The sequence below is a fragment of the Physella acuta genome, unplaced genomic scaffold (genome assembly GCF_028476545.2).
Source record: "Physella acuta isolate Inbredline_101_S28 unplaced genomic scaffold, ASM2847654v3 ptg001163l, whole genome shotgun sequence".
Taxonomy (NCBI): Eukaryota; Metazoa; Mollusca; class Gastropoda; family Physidae; genus Physella; species Physella acuta.
The window spans coordinates 272,288-289,751 of record NW_026732680.1 but is presented as its reverse complement, the minus strand read 5'-3'; the positions used below and the strand labels follow the sequence as shown (position 1 = coordinate 289,751).

General features: G+C 29.1%; 3 protein-coding genes across 3 annotated transcripts; 1 reads left to right on the top strand and 2 right to left on the bottom strand.

The window, feature by feature from the left end:
• The first annotated feature begins 280 nt into the window (after positions 1-280).
• Positions 281-7,360, top strand: LOC131956623 (protein prenyltransferase alpha subunit repeat-containing protein 1-like). Its single transcript, XM_059321149.1, has 7 exons — positions 281-500; positions 1,153-1,322; positions 1,562-1,637; positions 1,793-1,897; positions 2,278-2,596; positions 3,448-3,674; positions 4,215-7,360. Exons 1-7 carry the CDS (start codon positions 412-414, stop codon positions 4,462-4,464), a joined length of 1,236 nt encoding a protein of 411 aa, XP_059177132.1. The 5' UTR covers positions 281-411; the 3' UTR covers positions 4,465-7,360.
• A 229-nt stretch (positions 7,361-7,589) lies between these two features.
• Positions 7,590-10,692, bottom strand: LOC131956622 (uncharacterized). The gene is made up of 5 exons (XM_059321148.1): positions 10,654-10,692; positions 10,240-10,497; positions 9,644-9,726; positions 9,129-9,419; positions 7,590-8,934 (listed from the first exon to the last, which is right to left on the bottom strand). Exons 1-5 carry the CDS (start codon positions 10,690-10,692, stop codon positions 8,856-8,858), a joined length of 750 nt encoding a protein of 249 aa, XP_059177131.1. The 3' UTR covers positions 7,590-8,855.
• A 26-nt stretch (positions 10,693-10,718) lies between these two features.
• LOC131956608 (antiviral innate immune response receptor RIG-I) lies at positions 10,719-17,434 on the bottom strand. Its single transcript, XM_059321116.1, has 12 exons — positions 17,365-17,434; positions 17,049-17,107; positions 15,576-15,785; positions 14,814-14,981; positions 14,426-14,523; positions 13,992-14,240; positions 13,494-13,656; positions 13,112-13,210; positions 12,631-12,800; positions 11,762-11,900; positions 11,271-11,495; positions 10,719-10,937 (listed from the first exon to the last, which is right to left on the bottom strand). Exons 2-12 carry the CDS (start codon positions 17,071-17,073, stop codon positions 10,738-10,740), a joined length of 1,746 nt encoding a protein of 581 aa, XP_059177099.1. The 5' UTR covers positions 17,074-17,107; positions 17,365-17,434; the 3' UTR covers positions 10,719-10,737.
• Positions 17,435-17,464: the final 30 nt, after the last annotated feature.

Here is a 17,464-nt window from a genome sequence, read left to right as displayed (position 1 = left end):
AATATCATTAATCATTGAAAAATAGAACTGGAGACAATCATAAATAAATTGCATTTACATCTATAAGCTATTTATATTTATTATTTAATATTTATCATAATTTTAATGAAAAGTAGTTTTATTTCATAGTTGAAAAAGTGCTAGACTAGATCTACATTTTAAAAATTCGCAAAATAAGCCTAAGCTTAAACTATTGGATTTGTCATTTCAAACTGTCTCAATTTTTTAGTGTGTAAAAATAATAATAGCCTACGGTTCTAGATCTCTAGATCTATAAATTGTAGATGTAATTTTGCATTAAACTTCATGCATGTGTTTCACTAATAATATTGCTATTTTGTTGGTAAGAAATTAGATCTAAATCTAATTATTTTTAAAAGAGGCTCAGTCACAGCTGATCGGATCGATCACATGACCATTGTTACTAACAACATGGCGGATGCCCGAGCTCCTCGTCTGTTAATCGACCTTAATAACATATTTCGAAAAGATCCAAATATGTAAGACTTTCCAATTTAAATCATTTATTTAAAACATTAGACCGCTAAACCTGTCTTTATGTATTAATCATTAACACATACAGACAGATTGATGGCAGAATGATTATTTTGATGGACTAACTAACTTCATCAATGACTCGATCAGTCCGTGAGTCAGTGACTCAGTTTTGTTTGGATTCAGTTACTAATCAGTATTCTTATTCTACATTACATCTGTCTTGTTTTTGCGTTGAAATATCAAATAATAAATGCCTGTGTTGTTAGAGATGTCTCAATAATATCTATATCTGGTAGTTCTGAAATTATAATTAACAGTATATTACTGGCCTCTATGCCTAACCATTTTTAAAAGATAGATAATTAATAAGATTATGTATTAATAATAATTAATATGTATGATTAAGATAGGCCTAAATGACTAAATGAAAATCAAGTTGTGTATTTAAAGTTTAAACTCAATATTTTATGTAGCATTTCATCATTTAACATACATTGCATTTTCATCTTATGAATTTTAATGTTGTCTTTTGGTTATCCACATAGATCTACAAATGTTAGCTAGATCCTCTGATAGTTTTTACCCTATTAGAACATCTAATAAATAGTTGAAGTACAAACATTTACTAACAACACAATGATTTTCTTCTTACAGAGATGAGTATGATATTTTACCAGTAGTCGAAGCTACACACAACAGGTCTCCATTTTTTGTTGAAAATCACAAGCTTGGAGTTGAAGCATGGGCAGTTAAGCTGCTGGTGAAATATTGTGCTAATAGACTTATTGGATGGAGGGGACAGAACAGTTCAGAAAAGTGTCTAGGTATATGAAAAGATTATAGTTTTGCACAAATGCTAGCTTTTGAGTAAATTTAAAACAGCTTTTACATTGTAAAACACTTAAGAAGTCTTTTGCAAATTTAAAAAAAAAACATCAATGATCTTGTCTTTGTGAATGATTTTAAAAGTTTTCTAACAATACGTAAAACCATTTTAAATATGTTTAAACAATATTTTTCAGTGTAATATCAAGTCCTTAAAGTGTTTGTATTTTATTTCTAGATCCTGTTGAAGTTTCTCATCTGAGCAGAGCTGTGTTATTATTCAATCCAGATAACTACACAGCTTGGAATATTAGGTAAAATTAGCACTGCCTTGTTTCTTTTATTTTAATCCACTTTCATTAGCTCTGTTTTTTATTCTATTAATAAAATGTTTCTCTAAAACCACTGAAGCTTTGTTAGTACTATGTTAATATTAAAAATATAAAAATAGCATTATAATATTTTGAAGGAAGGAACTCATAGAAAGTGGATACCTATCCATCAAAGATGATCTTTCATTTGGGGTTCTCATCATCTCCAAGCATCCCAAAAGCCCAGAAACATTTATTCACAGGTAAAGGCATGAGTTTTGTTTTTTTTTCAGTAGGGTTGGAAGCTAACAACCAAAAGATTTAAAATAATAGTTTTATTGCTAGATATGTCCTACTTACAAACTCATAAGCCTTATATGTGTAGTAGTAATATATCAGTTAATTGTTGTAATCATCTCCCTTTTGCGCAAAAGACATGTCTTCCTTGGCCTTCCCTGTTTTCTTCTTTCCTGAGGTGTCCAGCTAAGCGCAATTCCTGTAATATCTGGAATTCTCAAAACATGACCCATCTAGCGTCAAATTCTTTTTTATTTTTCTAATGACACTTTTTAATTGTAAATGGTCGTTTTGTTAACAAAATAATAGATGCAAAATAAAATGGATTAAAATTTCTATACTTCAGGCGATGGCTCTTTCAACAACTTCTTGATCATTGTTTGTCATCAAGCTCTGGTAGCAACAGTTCTTCTTGTTCAAATGTACCTGGACCTAATATGGAAGTAACAGCAACTGTGGAAAGTATTGATTTGGATTTAAATGAGCCCACAGAGACAGGATTTTTCAATGGGGCATTTTCTTTAGAGGCTAGTAGGCTACTGAAAACACAGACACACTTGGAGCTAGATGTTTGTGCAACGGCAGCTGAACGATATCCTTGCAACTACCACGCCTGGTCTCATAGAATTTGGATTGTGAAATATTGTCTTAACTGTTCTTTGCAGGTTAGATTTTTTTAGGTTACTAATGATACCTGTCTTATACATTTGATTCCACTTTTTGAAAACTTTTATATTTTCTTAATTGACAATGCAGGTTAGATCCTTCGCTTTTTTATCTCATTGTATTCCAATTTTTTTATTAACCCCATTTTATATATATTCTTAATTGTTATATCTTTCCATTCTTATCTCAAACATTGTATTCCACTTTTTGAATACCCATTTTACACATGATCTTAGTTGTTCAGTGCAAGTTGGATCTTTACTTTCTCTTATTTTAAACAACCGCATTTTTTAAAACCCATAATAAAATTAAATTTTGGATACACTATACACTACTATTAATCTTCTTTTTTGCTTAACAAGGGTGGATATAATTTTCAGTTCACTTATATTCTATTCTCTAAATTGATTTTATTTACCTCTATTTTGCCTAACCAGGATAGAGAAAATTTTTACTTTATTTGTATTTAATTCTCCATATTGATTTTATTTAGGTAAAGTAAAATCCTTACATTTTGCATTCAAGGGTGTTTGAATTATTATCTTCTTTTAAAGCTTCATCTAATGTAAAAGCTTTTAGGTTGGCCTCTTAATTTTTTTTGCTGGAGAGGGAATGTCCCCTTTTAACAACTAGCTTTAGTACATTGATTTCATTAGACAAAAAATCATGACTTTGTAAGGCTTTCTAAATATTAAAACACTTTTAAAAAAAATTCAAATGAACTGATGGTTGTCTGAAAATAAATAAATCACTTTTACCAAAGATATCCACTTCATTGTGTAATAATTATTAAAACTAGTTTCTGTAAAAATTAAATCACAGTACTATTTTTTTTTTAAACATTATTCAGATACTACTAAAAGAACTGAAGTCAACAGAAAAGTGGACATCAACACATATATCAGATCACAGTGGCTTTCATTACAGACAGTTTTTACTTACAGAAATTCATGCTAGAAATGACAGGTTTTCATCATTACACTCCCAGAACTCAACAGATCTTTTTGTTAAGGAGATGGTGTTTGTTCGTGACCTGATTGACACCTACCCAGGTCATGAAGCTTTGTGGTACCACAGGTTTGTCACCTAGTTTTTACTTAGGCCTCTTGATATAATTTAAAAATATGAACATTTTATATGTAGCCTATTTATGTACATAGCTGACAGAATCTCTGTGCATATTCAGCTGGTGAATTTGTTTGATTTCCGTATCTAACATATTGTACATATATTCCGGTGATCATACTGTTTGCCGAAATTAACAAAAGCACATTTGGCAGATTTCTGTTTTGGAACTAATTTGAAGTTTTTATTTAAATCATTTGTCCTATTCAATTTACAATTGTACAAGTCTTATAAGAGGTTTTGTGTTGGTACATGAAATATAAAACAAATCAGAAAGCAGTTGAATTTTTATCTGTTTTACAAACAAGAAATTTAATTTTTTTTTAAATATTTGTTCATAACATAAAAAAAATGGCAGATTATGAAGTGATAGTAATAATATATCAGTTTTTATTTTGTTACAGAGTGACATTGTGTCAAATTATGTTAAAAAGTGTTTTCACATTCATATGAAAGATTTTCTGATAAATTATATATATATTTTTTTTGCAGAAGATTTGTGTTTCAATCCCTCTTAAGGCCTGAACATTTGGAATTGAGTGCAAGATGCTGTCATTTACACCCGAGAAATGGACATGCCCCTGCATGTAATGAGGTGGATCAGAACTTCAAAACCATCAAATCATTTTTAGCTGCTCAGGAAATTGAATCTGTCACAACCAAAGAAGCCAGCTGTTCACACAAGTACAATCAAATGTATTGTAAGAAATTTGTGCAATGGATTCAGAATAGCTTTTTATAAAATTTACTACATTTCAGAAAGTTTACTTTTCTCCGTCTGGGAAAAAATGGTTAACTTGAAGAAAAAGGAACTATAAATATTTGTGATGGTTTTAGTTTCTAGAACTAGATTTTATTTAAAATGTGGCTTTGTTTAGATTTTCTAGTCATAATGGAAATACCACTCAAACAAGGGTAAAAAAAAAGGGCATATTAACCTTTTAGTTCAGAATTGTTAAAAAGTTTATTTCTTTGCAGCATAACTTGATCCACATAATTTTTAATCAAATCATGCCATTGAATGGTTCTTGTATACCCAAATATTGTTTTTAAAATACGCCCTATTAAGGTAAAAATATTTTATATTATTTCTCGTTTTACCTGATATGAGCTTTATCTTAAAATATTTTCAAAAATATTCCTGCATTTACTTAGATTTGCCATATTGAGTATTGTTGCTGTTGTGTTTACCATGTAGATGAAAATGCTTATCTGTGATGACAGCTACTATCCACAGCTTATAAATAATTTAATTGAATGTACATTTAAACTTTACCCATTTTCCATTTCTTTAATGTATGTGCACATTGCAGCCAGTTTTATTTCATGTTTCTATAACAATATATAGTTTATTAATGTTTGCAATGTTTTTTTTTTTAAATATCATGTTTATCAAAAAGACTATTTTAACATGACAACAGTTGATCTTGTACATTTCGATTTTAATCTTGATCTATTTGAATTGTGTTCAAGATTTTAATGCTGATTGTATTTTAGCCTAGCCAGGTTGTTGTTTTTGTTGTCCCTGAAAAGCATTTATTAGCTCATTTCTCACTTCAGCATCAACACCTAGCCTCCATTTACCTGCAAAAGCTACATGCATTATACCTTTTAATCAAACCCCTAGATCTAATTAACATGAGTAAGCAGCATGGGATTGAACAAAGTTTTAAAATTTTCTTGTTATTTTTTGTGTGTGAGTTTTTTCCCAGCTCAGGAATTCATTTTAATGCAAAACTTAGCTTAGTTCTTAGAGTGCCTAATATCTTCTATTCACAAAACAATGTTTTAGTGCTTCACAGAAACATTTTTTTTATAAACAACAATTACAAAACTATTTTATTTTTTAAAAGTTTTAAAACAATAACTCCTTTACTTTGAATACAATTTTAGTATTGCTATGAAGTTTTAACATTAAAGCTTTAATACAAGTGTGATGTTGTTTATAATAAAAAAACACAATTTTCTTCTTCATCATCATTAGTCTAGAGCATATTTTATAGCTGCTAGTACATTCCTTTCTGCAAGTAGTGAGTTGTGATTAAAATGTTACCATAAGGTTGTTGCTGTGGAAGATGCATTGTATGGTTTTTTTTAATATGGCATAGATTACTAGTATTTAAAATCAAAGTAAAATTTACATAGTAAAGCTTCTGCAATTTGTTACCTAAATAAAAAAAACAATTGCAAATATTTTTAATTTTTGCCACTCTAGCAGAAGGTATTATCCTGTTTCAGAATGTCTTTTCATAACTGAATTTGTTCTCTTGAGAAATTTTAAATTTATAAAGTATAATTTTAAATTCATGAATGTATAATAAATAACCTAAAAAAATTGCCACTCTTAGCAATTTACTTGTAAAAAGTTTTTTGATTCAGTTATTTATAAACAATTTCATGAGATCACTCACTGGCAGCATAAAACAGTCTGTTGGTAAACAATAACTTACAAACCCATATGTGTTTAGTGACTAAAGTCACCTATAATGTCAATATAAATTGAATTTTTTTTCATCAGTGTTTGATATTTAATTGCCACACTTGCAATGCATTTATTGAATTTTAAGTAAAAATACATGAAGTTTATGAATTGTTGTGGGCCTTGTGCTAAATAATAGCACAAAACTGAATCTCTTACTTCAAGTTCTCATCATTTGAGAATATGTGATAGTCTTAGACTATATATAACTATATATAGACTATATAACGTACAAGCTCAGAAAGAGGATAGATCTGGAATAAATTGCTGGTAATATGTTGTTGAACTTTGTCTCATACTGTTAATCTTGAGATGAATGCAAATAGTTCATTACAATATGCACCTTAAACATCCGCCCCATTGCTTTCATTACTTGGTATCTGGCTTAATCCTCTAGCTGTACAAACTAAGAAATAATGTTAAAATATATGTTGTTGCATTTTTACTATCAGTTATTAATAAAATAATGGGTAATATTATGTTAATTTTTAAAGCAAATGAATAATTTTACTTATTATTTAATTTATGGAAAAAAGTATACATTTTTTACTACAGCTTAAAAATTTAGTTGCATATTTAATTTACTTAACAAATTGAAGTGTTCTATTAGACAATGCATGATCTTCTTCCCTCTTCACATTAAATGGTGTGGGGCTTTTCTGTATTGTTGAATGAATTGCTAAGCTGCTTGCCAACATAATTAACTGAACAATTTTTGTTCAAAATCCTTGAAAATATTAACCAACCATCTCGTATTGATTAGCCAGACTTCCATATATAGATACTGCATATTTCCAAACGCCTGATAATGTCCTGTTATATACAAAAATACAGCACTAGTTTTTCTTTTCTAAATTACAGTACAACAAGCTATTTGGTGCACTACTTTACAATATATACTATTTGTAAAAAATTATTTTTACAAGAATTTTTTTTCAAAATCAATGCAAACATTCACCAGGACAGCATTTAAATGTGTCAATATTTAAGTAATCTCATTTAAAAAAATATTTTAAAGGTTATTTAGTGAAGTACATTCTTTAAACTATCCCTGCATTACAATATTGTCTTGAAATAATCATGAACAAATAAATAGTTTTGTAACTTCAACATGTGGTTTTATTTTTTTACTGAAACCAACTAGTTTTAAGTAATTTTTAACTGTTTAAACTATTTATTTTAGCGTTATATATATTGAACCTTTAACAGTATCTAAACTGTTATTTTATCATGTTAAGTAATGCCTGCTTGGTCTGGTATGTTTCAAGTGAATGATTTCTTTAACATCGAATAACTAGTTGTTTATATTTTGTATATAGTTTATTGTACAATGTGTCATTAGCCTTTGTTATTTATTGCAGTACTTTTTATTTAATAAACAGTATATATAAAAACAATATATTTTGTTAAATAAAACTTTTATTATTTTGAAAAATGGTTAATCAAGAGATATCTCAATTATGATACTCTCGTAATAGAGAAGTCACAACAACAATATTTTCATACAAGATTTTTTGTTGTTGGGCATTTTAGTGTTTGATCTGCTGGAATGAAATGAAACAAAATGCAAATTATAGGACCATCTAGTGGAGAAACACAATATGCATCATGCAATGAGGTGACAAGAAAGATGCACAATGAAAAAGTGCACAAATAAAGTGCACAAGGACATTTTTTTTCTTTTTAAATCGAGCTTTTAAAGACATTAAAATGTACACTGGAGTACAAGAACACATTTTTTCACCAACTGTGACAAAATTAAAGTGGATTGGTATAATTAGTTTGTGTTTGCGCATTTTTCTGGGAACCATGCAATGAAACTTAGATGTTCTTGCACTGTGTTGACATTTTGGCAATCAGTTCTCTGGATGAATTTGAACATCAACACTAAGAAAAACAGTATTGCAATACATTTTCAAATTACCACATTGTTTAGTAAAGTATATGCGATGCATTAAAAATCCAAATAAAATTAGACTATTAAAATGTATATAGATTCTAATCCTTTTAATTTTAAATACACAAATTAGAAGGCCAAACACTTGTGGAGAGTAGTTGTGTACATAGACAATATAAAAAAATATTTTCTAGTTACTGGAAAATCTTTAAAATAAACAATTAACTCTCTTATTAGCCTCCAAAACCATTAACCTAACACATTACTTAGTCTTATATTCACCATACCCAGTTTGCTGTTTTCCTATTTACATGGAGGTGTTTATTGTAAATAAATTAAAATATGTAAATAAATATAGTTGAGTGTAGGAACAGTTACATCAATTAAAATAAAACATTATAAAACAAGCTAAAACTAGAGAGAAGCTTTACTAAGTGCTACTATAAAGTAGTGCAAACATCTTTAATTTAAATCTGATTTGTAATTTCTGTCCCTAATGAACACAGTTATTGTCCTTGGTTTATAAGGACACTCAAATTGTGTGAATTTCAACTTAGGGTGAATACAACTAAGTTATACAAGTGAGTTTTTAAATACAATGGATAATTATTTTCTAAACTATTTGAAATTCAAATGATGCTAAAACTTAAAATATTTCAGCAGACGATACTGCCAATTAATGTTTCGTACTTCAAATGTTACAATAGAGTACTCATTTCACTGGCTAAAATAACATAAAACAAATTTTTCAGATCTTTCACTCATCATCACTGCTTGATGTCTCTTCATCACTTTCATGCAAACCAGCAAAATCTTCATCAGTAAGTTGAATGTACCTGATCAAATGCAAGAAAATTTGGTTTAAGCTGACATATTGTGTTTCATAAATTGTTTCATGCTTGTTAAGTTTATAAGACTGCCATAACCATTTACACACAAGTTATATAATACAGAGGCTCATTGTAATAGGTATAGAAATGATGAAAAATTAAAAATTTACAAAAGTAAATGACACATAAAACATACCAACCTTTTAATATCATCTTTTGTCAGTTCTGCTATATACAATTTTTCTTGTGCTTGTTTCCATCTCTTGAAGATTTTAGGGATAGTCATGTTCCCAAAGAGAAAACCAAACTTGTCAGCTTTAATTGACAAGTATGGAACACTGCCATACTTTATCATTATTCCAAGTTTGTGGCCACATTTTTTTCCTGGTTCTGTGTCACCATTGCAAAATATCTCACCAACAAATTCTAGTCCATCCATAGGTTCAGGTGCATGTGTTTTGCATTTGATTTTAAGGCCATCAAACAATGCCCTGTAATTAAAATAAGTTTATACTGCAGTATAGATATTTATAAATGTATTGAGAAAATAGGCATTACTGGTATTTCCTTGATACTGTTTTGAATTAAATAACTAAAAAGTTTTGATTTAACTTTTTTATTGTATGTACATGACTTTTTTTAAATTTTTCTTTTTCATTTTTTTTTTCATTTTTATTTTCTTTTATTCACATAATATTTTTCATGCATGACTGACCTGTCTACAGGTACAAAATATTTTCCCATGATATTTCTAACATCTGAACCCTGTATTTCAACAGTTCTACACATTGGGCATATCTGTGATGGAATGATCAAACTGATTAGCATTAAGAAATAATGAACAAACAATTATTAACACAAATTGGAATTATTACTAGACCTCCTGCAAAATGGTGAATTGCTTAACTACATTTTAAACTCAAGAAGAATAGTGTTAAGGATGTTAATTACAGTCTTATATATCATACCTTGTCAATTTAAGTACTGTCTTATTAGGTCTGGGATGCATGTTTAAAATTTAGCCTACTTGGCAATTATATTGTAATTTAAATTCACTATTACTATTACATGTTTGCTGGTTATATTATTTCTTGTAAGATACAACTTTTAATACAAATGATAAAACTGTGACTTTAAAAAATAAATTAATTTGTAACTTAATTTGTAAAATGTAATTTAAACTAGTAATAAAATAAAGAATTGTGTAAAAACATAATTGTTATCACCATCAAAGCAATAGAAATTTATACTGAAGGTAGGTTTAAAAAATTGTATTATTTTTCTAAGCAACATTTAAGTGTGAATGTTTACCAGTTTAAATGGCTCATTATTTGAGCTTCTCTGAGTTCCTGCTGTTGCAATATTTTGCTTTAGCTGATGAATTCTGATAATTTCCTGAAGTACCCCGGGATCTCTTGTACTGATCTCTTCTATGGCCATCTCCATTAATCTAGCTCTTTCTTGGTTTTCACGCTCTTTTTGACAGACTTTCTCCTTAGCCAAAAGAACAGATATTCCTCCAAACTTTCTACTTCTTCCTGTTTTGATAAACAATTTACATGACAGCAACTTAAATATTGTTGATGGTAAAACAAAGAAATGTAACAAGATAAGCAAAGTTTTCTTTCTATTAACATTGTGTTTTTTTTTAAAATAGTATTCAAGATGTGTGACTTCTGTTTAAGTTGCCAATTCTATTGACAAGACCTTGACTTATATTTTCACAACTAAGTAAACTTCCAGAACTTCTCTTTCATTTTTCATCTTAACAAATAAACAGTTCTACGCAACCCTAGAAAAAAAGATCAGCTATGAAACAAAAAGATTGGGTAAGTACTCGCCTCTAGTTTGCACTGTTGTGACCTCATTGCCAATTTTATTGTACTTGATCACTAAATTACAATTAGCAATGTCGATTCCCTCCTCCGCCACTGATGTTGCTACAAGAATTTTTACATATCCATGTTCAAAATTAAAACGTGCACCCTCCTGCTGATCTTTTGACATTCCTTAAAAGTCAGATGGCAAGAATTAGTGTGTAGGATTATATTGGTACTAATTTAAGTATTATTTTCAATAGTTTAACTTATGAATTAAAAGAAATGGCCAAATCTATTTTCTTTTTCAAATAAGGTCTATCCTTCATAAATTTTAAAATGGTTTAACAGCATTTACATGTTATAACTTCCTTACTAAAAGTTTGTTCTAAAGCAACGAAAACATTTTCTTGGCAGAATTTCTACAAAAACATTTCTTGAAAATAAACTGTAAAAAAGAAAATTATGTAAAATAATAATATTTTACATTGGGAAAATAACCAAATTATTAAAAAAAATACTGACCTCCTTTTTCCTCTGAAGCACTAGTGCCAGTAAAAACAGATGCATTTAAATCTGATAATTCACTTCTGTTCAGCCAATCAGCAAGAGCTTCTGCTAGTGCTCTTGTTCTAACAAAGATGATGCACCTAGAGTCTTGACTGTTGGCCATTCTTTGCTTGATGATTGCACTTAAAATTTCCAAGTTTGGATTGGTGGATACTTTTTTACTTGAAAGTCGTACAAGTTCTGAGAATATAATGTGGATACTTTTTACTTGAAAGTCGTACAAGTTCTGAGAATATAATGGTACACTTGTGGCATTGATTATTTTTAAACACCTATAAAAACATTTGTTAGAGGTATCATCAACTATATCAAATTCAAAAGACTGATTATTTCAGATATACAATTTGATATACATTCAACAAACATGGAAAATCTACTTATAAATTATGAAGACTACATTATTTTGAAATGCATCATTTAATTTATTTATTTTTACTAATGCAAACCTTCAAAGTAATTGCAAAGAATGATTTCTACTTCAGTTTTGTCTGGGTTCTCAACATACTCTTTAAAACTTTTTTTCAAATATTTCACAACATCTGTAGACTCTATCAGATCAAAAGACTCCAGTGCAAAATTATAAGCCTAGGTAGGAATGGAAAACATTACAATCAAAATACAATGAGATAAGAGTTATCTTTATTTTTATATGTTAAAACTAATCAAAAACTTTAATATTATATTGTAACACTAAAACCACATGTGGTTGATAAACACATAAATTAGTTTTACTCCAGTCTTAGCTAAATGGTAAATTGTTAAATATTTAACAAGTTACATTATGCATTATGTTCTCAATGATGTTGTATAATATATGACATGTTGAGATCTCTTTACTGCCTCTAATGTGGGTTTAAAGCCATCTTTAGGGTGCTATACTTTAATAATTGCTATTTATTTAATCAAAACTACCAGGTTGTATTATTAATTTACTGACATCTTTATTGTCTTTCTTATTATAGTAAAATGTAAAGCTCTCTTTCAACCCTAACAATCCATAGGTCAGATTTAGTACAGTTCATGTTTCTTGGCCTTAGCCTATGAAGGGATGGTGTGGTCATTATTTCCAGCTGCTTTTACTTTCCCCAACATGGTGAGTCAGGCACCTATTAGATCTGGTGGACTTTCGAGTCTGAACTTAAGATGGTTGGACGCAGCCAAATGCTCTACCATTTGACCACACTGTCACAGCTCTCTCTCTTTTATTATAATAGACTTTAAAAGGTTTGGGCTTAGAACTTCATTTAAGAATTACCATTTTATTCAAGTAATGTTTAAAATGTTATTTTAAAATAATTTGTAACAAAATAATTACCATTAAATAATTGGAGATCATCACCAAATGTCTCACAGTCAAATTGTTGACCCCCATATGCAAGCTCAGAGCAGCTTTTTTTAGTTTAACCACCCATTGTCCGTACGACAGATCATTTTTAGCCTTAGGTGCGCAGACTGCCAGTTCACCCACAGTTTTATCACCCAAAGCTAGGAATAGTATTTGTTTTAACAAACCTCAATGTTATTTCATGCTTTGTTTAAATTGTATTGTAACTTCCGAATAAAAATTAGGCCCTATATGAATTAAGCTTTGATTTTTTACATTTTTTAATCATTATTTTTGTTGTTGATAAATTGAAATAATTTTCAATTAAAACTCCATCAGCAAATGACTAGTGATATTATTTAGTTTTTAAAACAATTCTTGAAAAGGTTTTATGCATTATCTATTTTTATATTATCAAAATTATCAAAATTAAATATATTAGTAATCATAATATGGTGTTTAATTAGACTACCTTTTGCATATTGTTTGACATGCTCCTCAAGTTTCATTACGATGTCAATAATTTTTGTATAACACTCATCTGGTACCAGCTCTTTAAGACTAAACATTTCTAGAAAAAAAAAAATTAAATGTTAACTTTCAATACAAATGTAAAGGGTTTTCTATAAAGTTTATCATACCAGAAAGTTAAATAAATGCCTTTTTAAAAAAATCTGTTTAATAAGTGTATTTTAAGTATGTTGTTGAGTACAGTGTTTAATTAAGAATGGGTATAGGGGAGATAAAAATCAGGCATTATAGTTCTCAAATTCAGCTTGAATATTGTGGCTTCTCCAGTTTGTTGCTTCAGTTTCACTGAATGCTACATGCACACAAACAAACTATTCAGTTACCCTCTGTTGGCACAGGAACAGTTTTCCTCAGCTCAGCCTTGTTCTCTACCACAGTACACATGTGGGGTGCATCAAGGTTGCCTAGAACTTCAAGAACACTTTCTTTCGCTTCATCCAGGGTCTTGGATTTCTCAATACCAATAGAAGCTGTCAGTCCGACAATCTATTTATTTAAGACATTTTTTTATTAAAATAGAGAATTTTGAAAACAAGTTTTTTTTCAAAAACAGAAAACTCAAAAAGTTTTAAGGTAGTGAGAGTAGCCCTGCATTATTAGTAGTCAATCTAAAAAGTTGCACATTCATAATTTGAAATTTGAAAAGTTTAGGAAAATGTAAAAAAAAAAAAATGAAATTTTGTAATATTACAAGCTTAAATGTAAAAATATTTAATGAAAACAATAAGAAAATATTTGGCATTTCAAAATGTTAAAAATTTGCTTTTCATTTACACTTGTTAGTAGGTTTTTTATAAAAAGAACAAAAATCAAAGACTCACTTGTGGCAAGTGGGATAAAGTGCCTTGTAGTTTGGCTTTTAAATAATCTGACATCAGAAGGTTGTAAGGCTCACAATTTCTGGTATGATGGCACTCATCAAAAACAAGTAAGGTGAACTTGCTTAGTTTTAAACCTTTTCTTTGTAAATTATTGACCAGGATCATAGGGGTCATTACTAAGACATCATTGTATTTTAGAAGCATCCGAAGATTTGAGCTGTTTTTATCCTTCCCAGTCACACAGATTGTCTGCAATTTGATTTTAATAAAACAAAAATATGAGATGTAATATAACAATAATCAAGCTTAAAGGAATAAAGTAAACATAAAACAAGTGATATAAGTGAAGCTTTTAAAACTTGCAGTAGTTTTTATAAACTGTTAGTTGTTTTTTTTAAGTTAAAAATTTAGAAAGTAAAGAAATCGAAGGGTACCTTCAAGCTGTCTGGCAAGTATTTGCACAATGATTTGTATTGCTGAGTTGCCAATGGTACTGTTTTAGCCAAAAATGCCACTTTCTTTTTCCTTGGGCCTAGAATATCAAATCATCCAAATATGTCTTAGAATCATTCAAACTTCTTAAAATTTTATTTGTAGGTAAATACTGCTTTTGTAACAAATGCTAGCTATAATTATGAGAACAAAATTTTCAGAACAAATTATAGCTTTCAGTTTCAACAGTCAGGCATAGCCTACTTGTGTAAACTCTTAAATATTATTAGATCTAGATCTATATATTTACATTAAAAAATGGTTCATCATTAGTCTATGGCTTATTGCTTTAAAAAAATCAATTAAAATTATTTTTAACATATAGACTACCATCAGTCCTCTGAAAATGATTTTGTATAATGTATGTTGCTACTCTTGTTTTCCCAGAGCCTGTTGGTGCACATATCACAGCATTTAACCCTTGCAGTGCTTTCACAGCCAGTTCTTTTTGATAGGCTCTTAATTGAAGCTTTGAGTTTTTAGCCTTCATGGTGTTTCCTAAAGATAAAAAAAAAATCAGTCTTTCTACATCAGTTAGAGAAAATTAATCTCAAGTTTTAATTCAAAATTAACTGTAAAATAATTAATTTAAATAGGTATAATTAAATTTAATAAATTCCAGAGCTAGATTAGCTGGAGACTGCAACTAATATGGGAGAAAAAACTCCAAAATCAAACATCTGCTACCTTGCAGATTGTTCTTAGAGTGGACAAAGGCTATGGAAGCAAATTAAAAAAAATATGGCAAAGAAAAGAAGACTTCTCATACAAAAAGCAAAAATTGTTGACTAATCCTCCCTCCCCCCATATTACTTGATTTATTGAAATTCTTTGTTCAACCAAATTCTCAAAATGTGTGGTGAATTACATATCTGCCTAAAAATCTGGCATTTATAATTGGAATCTATATGGGTGCTTTCCCATTTATAACTAGATTCTATATAGTCTTTCACATTTATAACTAGAATCTATATGGGTGCTTTTCTAATGAATATTTATAAAAGTTACTTATGATAATAAATTAGATTAATTTGCTTTGGTTGCATATTGCTGCATAATAATCTCAGAAAATAGTAAATAAGTCAAATTTACCAGGAGTATACTCCCCATCAGAAAAATACTCATCCTGATCATTTTCTTCAGATGCCACATTAAGATCATCACATTCATTCTTGTCTGTCAAAATGTTGACATCACTGGATTCAACAACATGGCTGTCTATAATTTGTTTCCATATTGAAAGAGTAGATTCCTCTTGTGATAACTGTAATTTGTTTAGCTCTTCTAAATGGTTTGGATCACCTGATAAAAATATTACTTCAATCACATTTTAGTTTTTTAAAACCCTAAAATTTAGACATAAGAACTTTTCAAAATATATTAAATGAAAAACAACACACACACAAAAACAAACAGCACACAGCAGGCCCATGAAAACAAATGAAATTGTTTTTTACTTTAGTTTCTGGTGTTTTAATTATTATTAACTAGATCTATAAGTGTTGATCATTGATATCATTTGGATATGAAACAAGTTAATTAAAAAGTCTAGTGACATTTAAGCGCAATTTCCTTATGTTATCTAAAAATAGCTCTGTCATAGCGTAAATCAAGAGCAGGGTTAGTAAAACCATTGGTTAGTTATTAAAACGTTTTTTATTAATTTTTTTTTCAGTATTTTACATGTTTTATTTACAATAGAGTTACATGACTAAAAACCATTGCGCGCCTAGCTACCGAACGTGATGGCGCAGCCATTGAACGTAATGGCACAGTTATTGAACGTGATGACGCGTGTGGTGTGGTTGGATAAAAATGCCTACTAATTCGGTCCAAATTTTAATTAATTCAAAAAAAATTTTGTGACCGAACGAAAGGATATTTTTGAAAACTTTCTTCGGCAATATTGTTCTAAATTATGGCAGGAATTGATTGGTAAATGTTTCAAGTCGCTAAGTGGTCTGGTTGCCGAGATATGGGCCAAAAACTGCATTTTTTTTTAGGTTTTTTGGCTTTTCCAGGAAATCCATGAAAGAAACCCGGAATTTTTATGGCCTATGTTCATCCTCGTAACTTGCTTAACATAATTGCTTTTGGAACTAGTCATCGATATTGCTTCGTTGAGGAAGAGATACGACTTAAAGCTGCGGACACACATCCATCCATCCATTCATTCATACATTCATACATCCAGAAATGACGGGTTAATAAACGCAATTCTCCAGAATGGAAATTGCGCTAAAAAGCTTAGATGTTTATGCCTGGTGCTAATAATCTATGAGGGGTTTTCTTTTTTCATTCAGGATATGAATAAAATTAATATATATATATATATATATATATATATATATATATATATATATATATATATATATATATATATATAAAATATATAATATATATATATATATATATATATATATATATATATATATATATATATATATATATATTTATATATATATAAAACATTACAAATGTTACATTGCCTCTAATAGTTCTAGTCTAGTTAACTTGGAAAGTACAGAATAGACATTCAATAGAGTAAATACAAAAATATGCTACCTGTAAAGTTGCTATAGCAAGCCATCTTTGCAAGGATGTGCTTTAGAAAAGAGTTCACCCTGGTTGAAACAAAAAATTTAAAATCAATTTGTCACATTCATTATCATTATGACATTATGTCTCATGAGTCATTAATGTACTTAACTTAACTCTTGCTTAACCTTTTTTATTAGATTAGATCTAGGCCTAGATCTATATAAATATTATTCTGCAAAGATCAATCTGGATTCAAGTAGTCAATTAATATTATATAGATGATAAAAACTAGATCTAGATTCTAGATCTAGATCTAGACCTGAACGTTAACTACAGTAACCTGACAACTTGAATCCTGGAAATAGTAAGGTGTAATACTGAATCATCGTAGATTTCATGGTGATGGAATCGGAAATTCCCTAATTAATAAAATTATACCG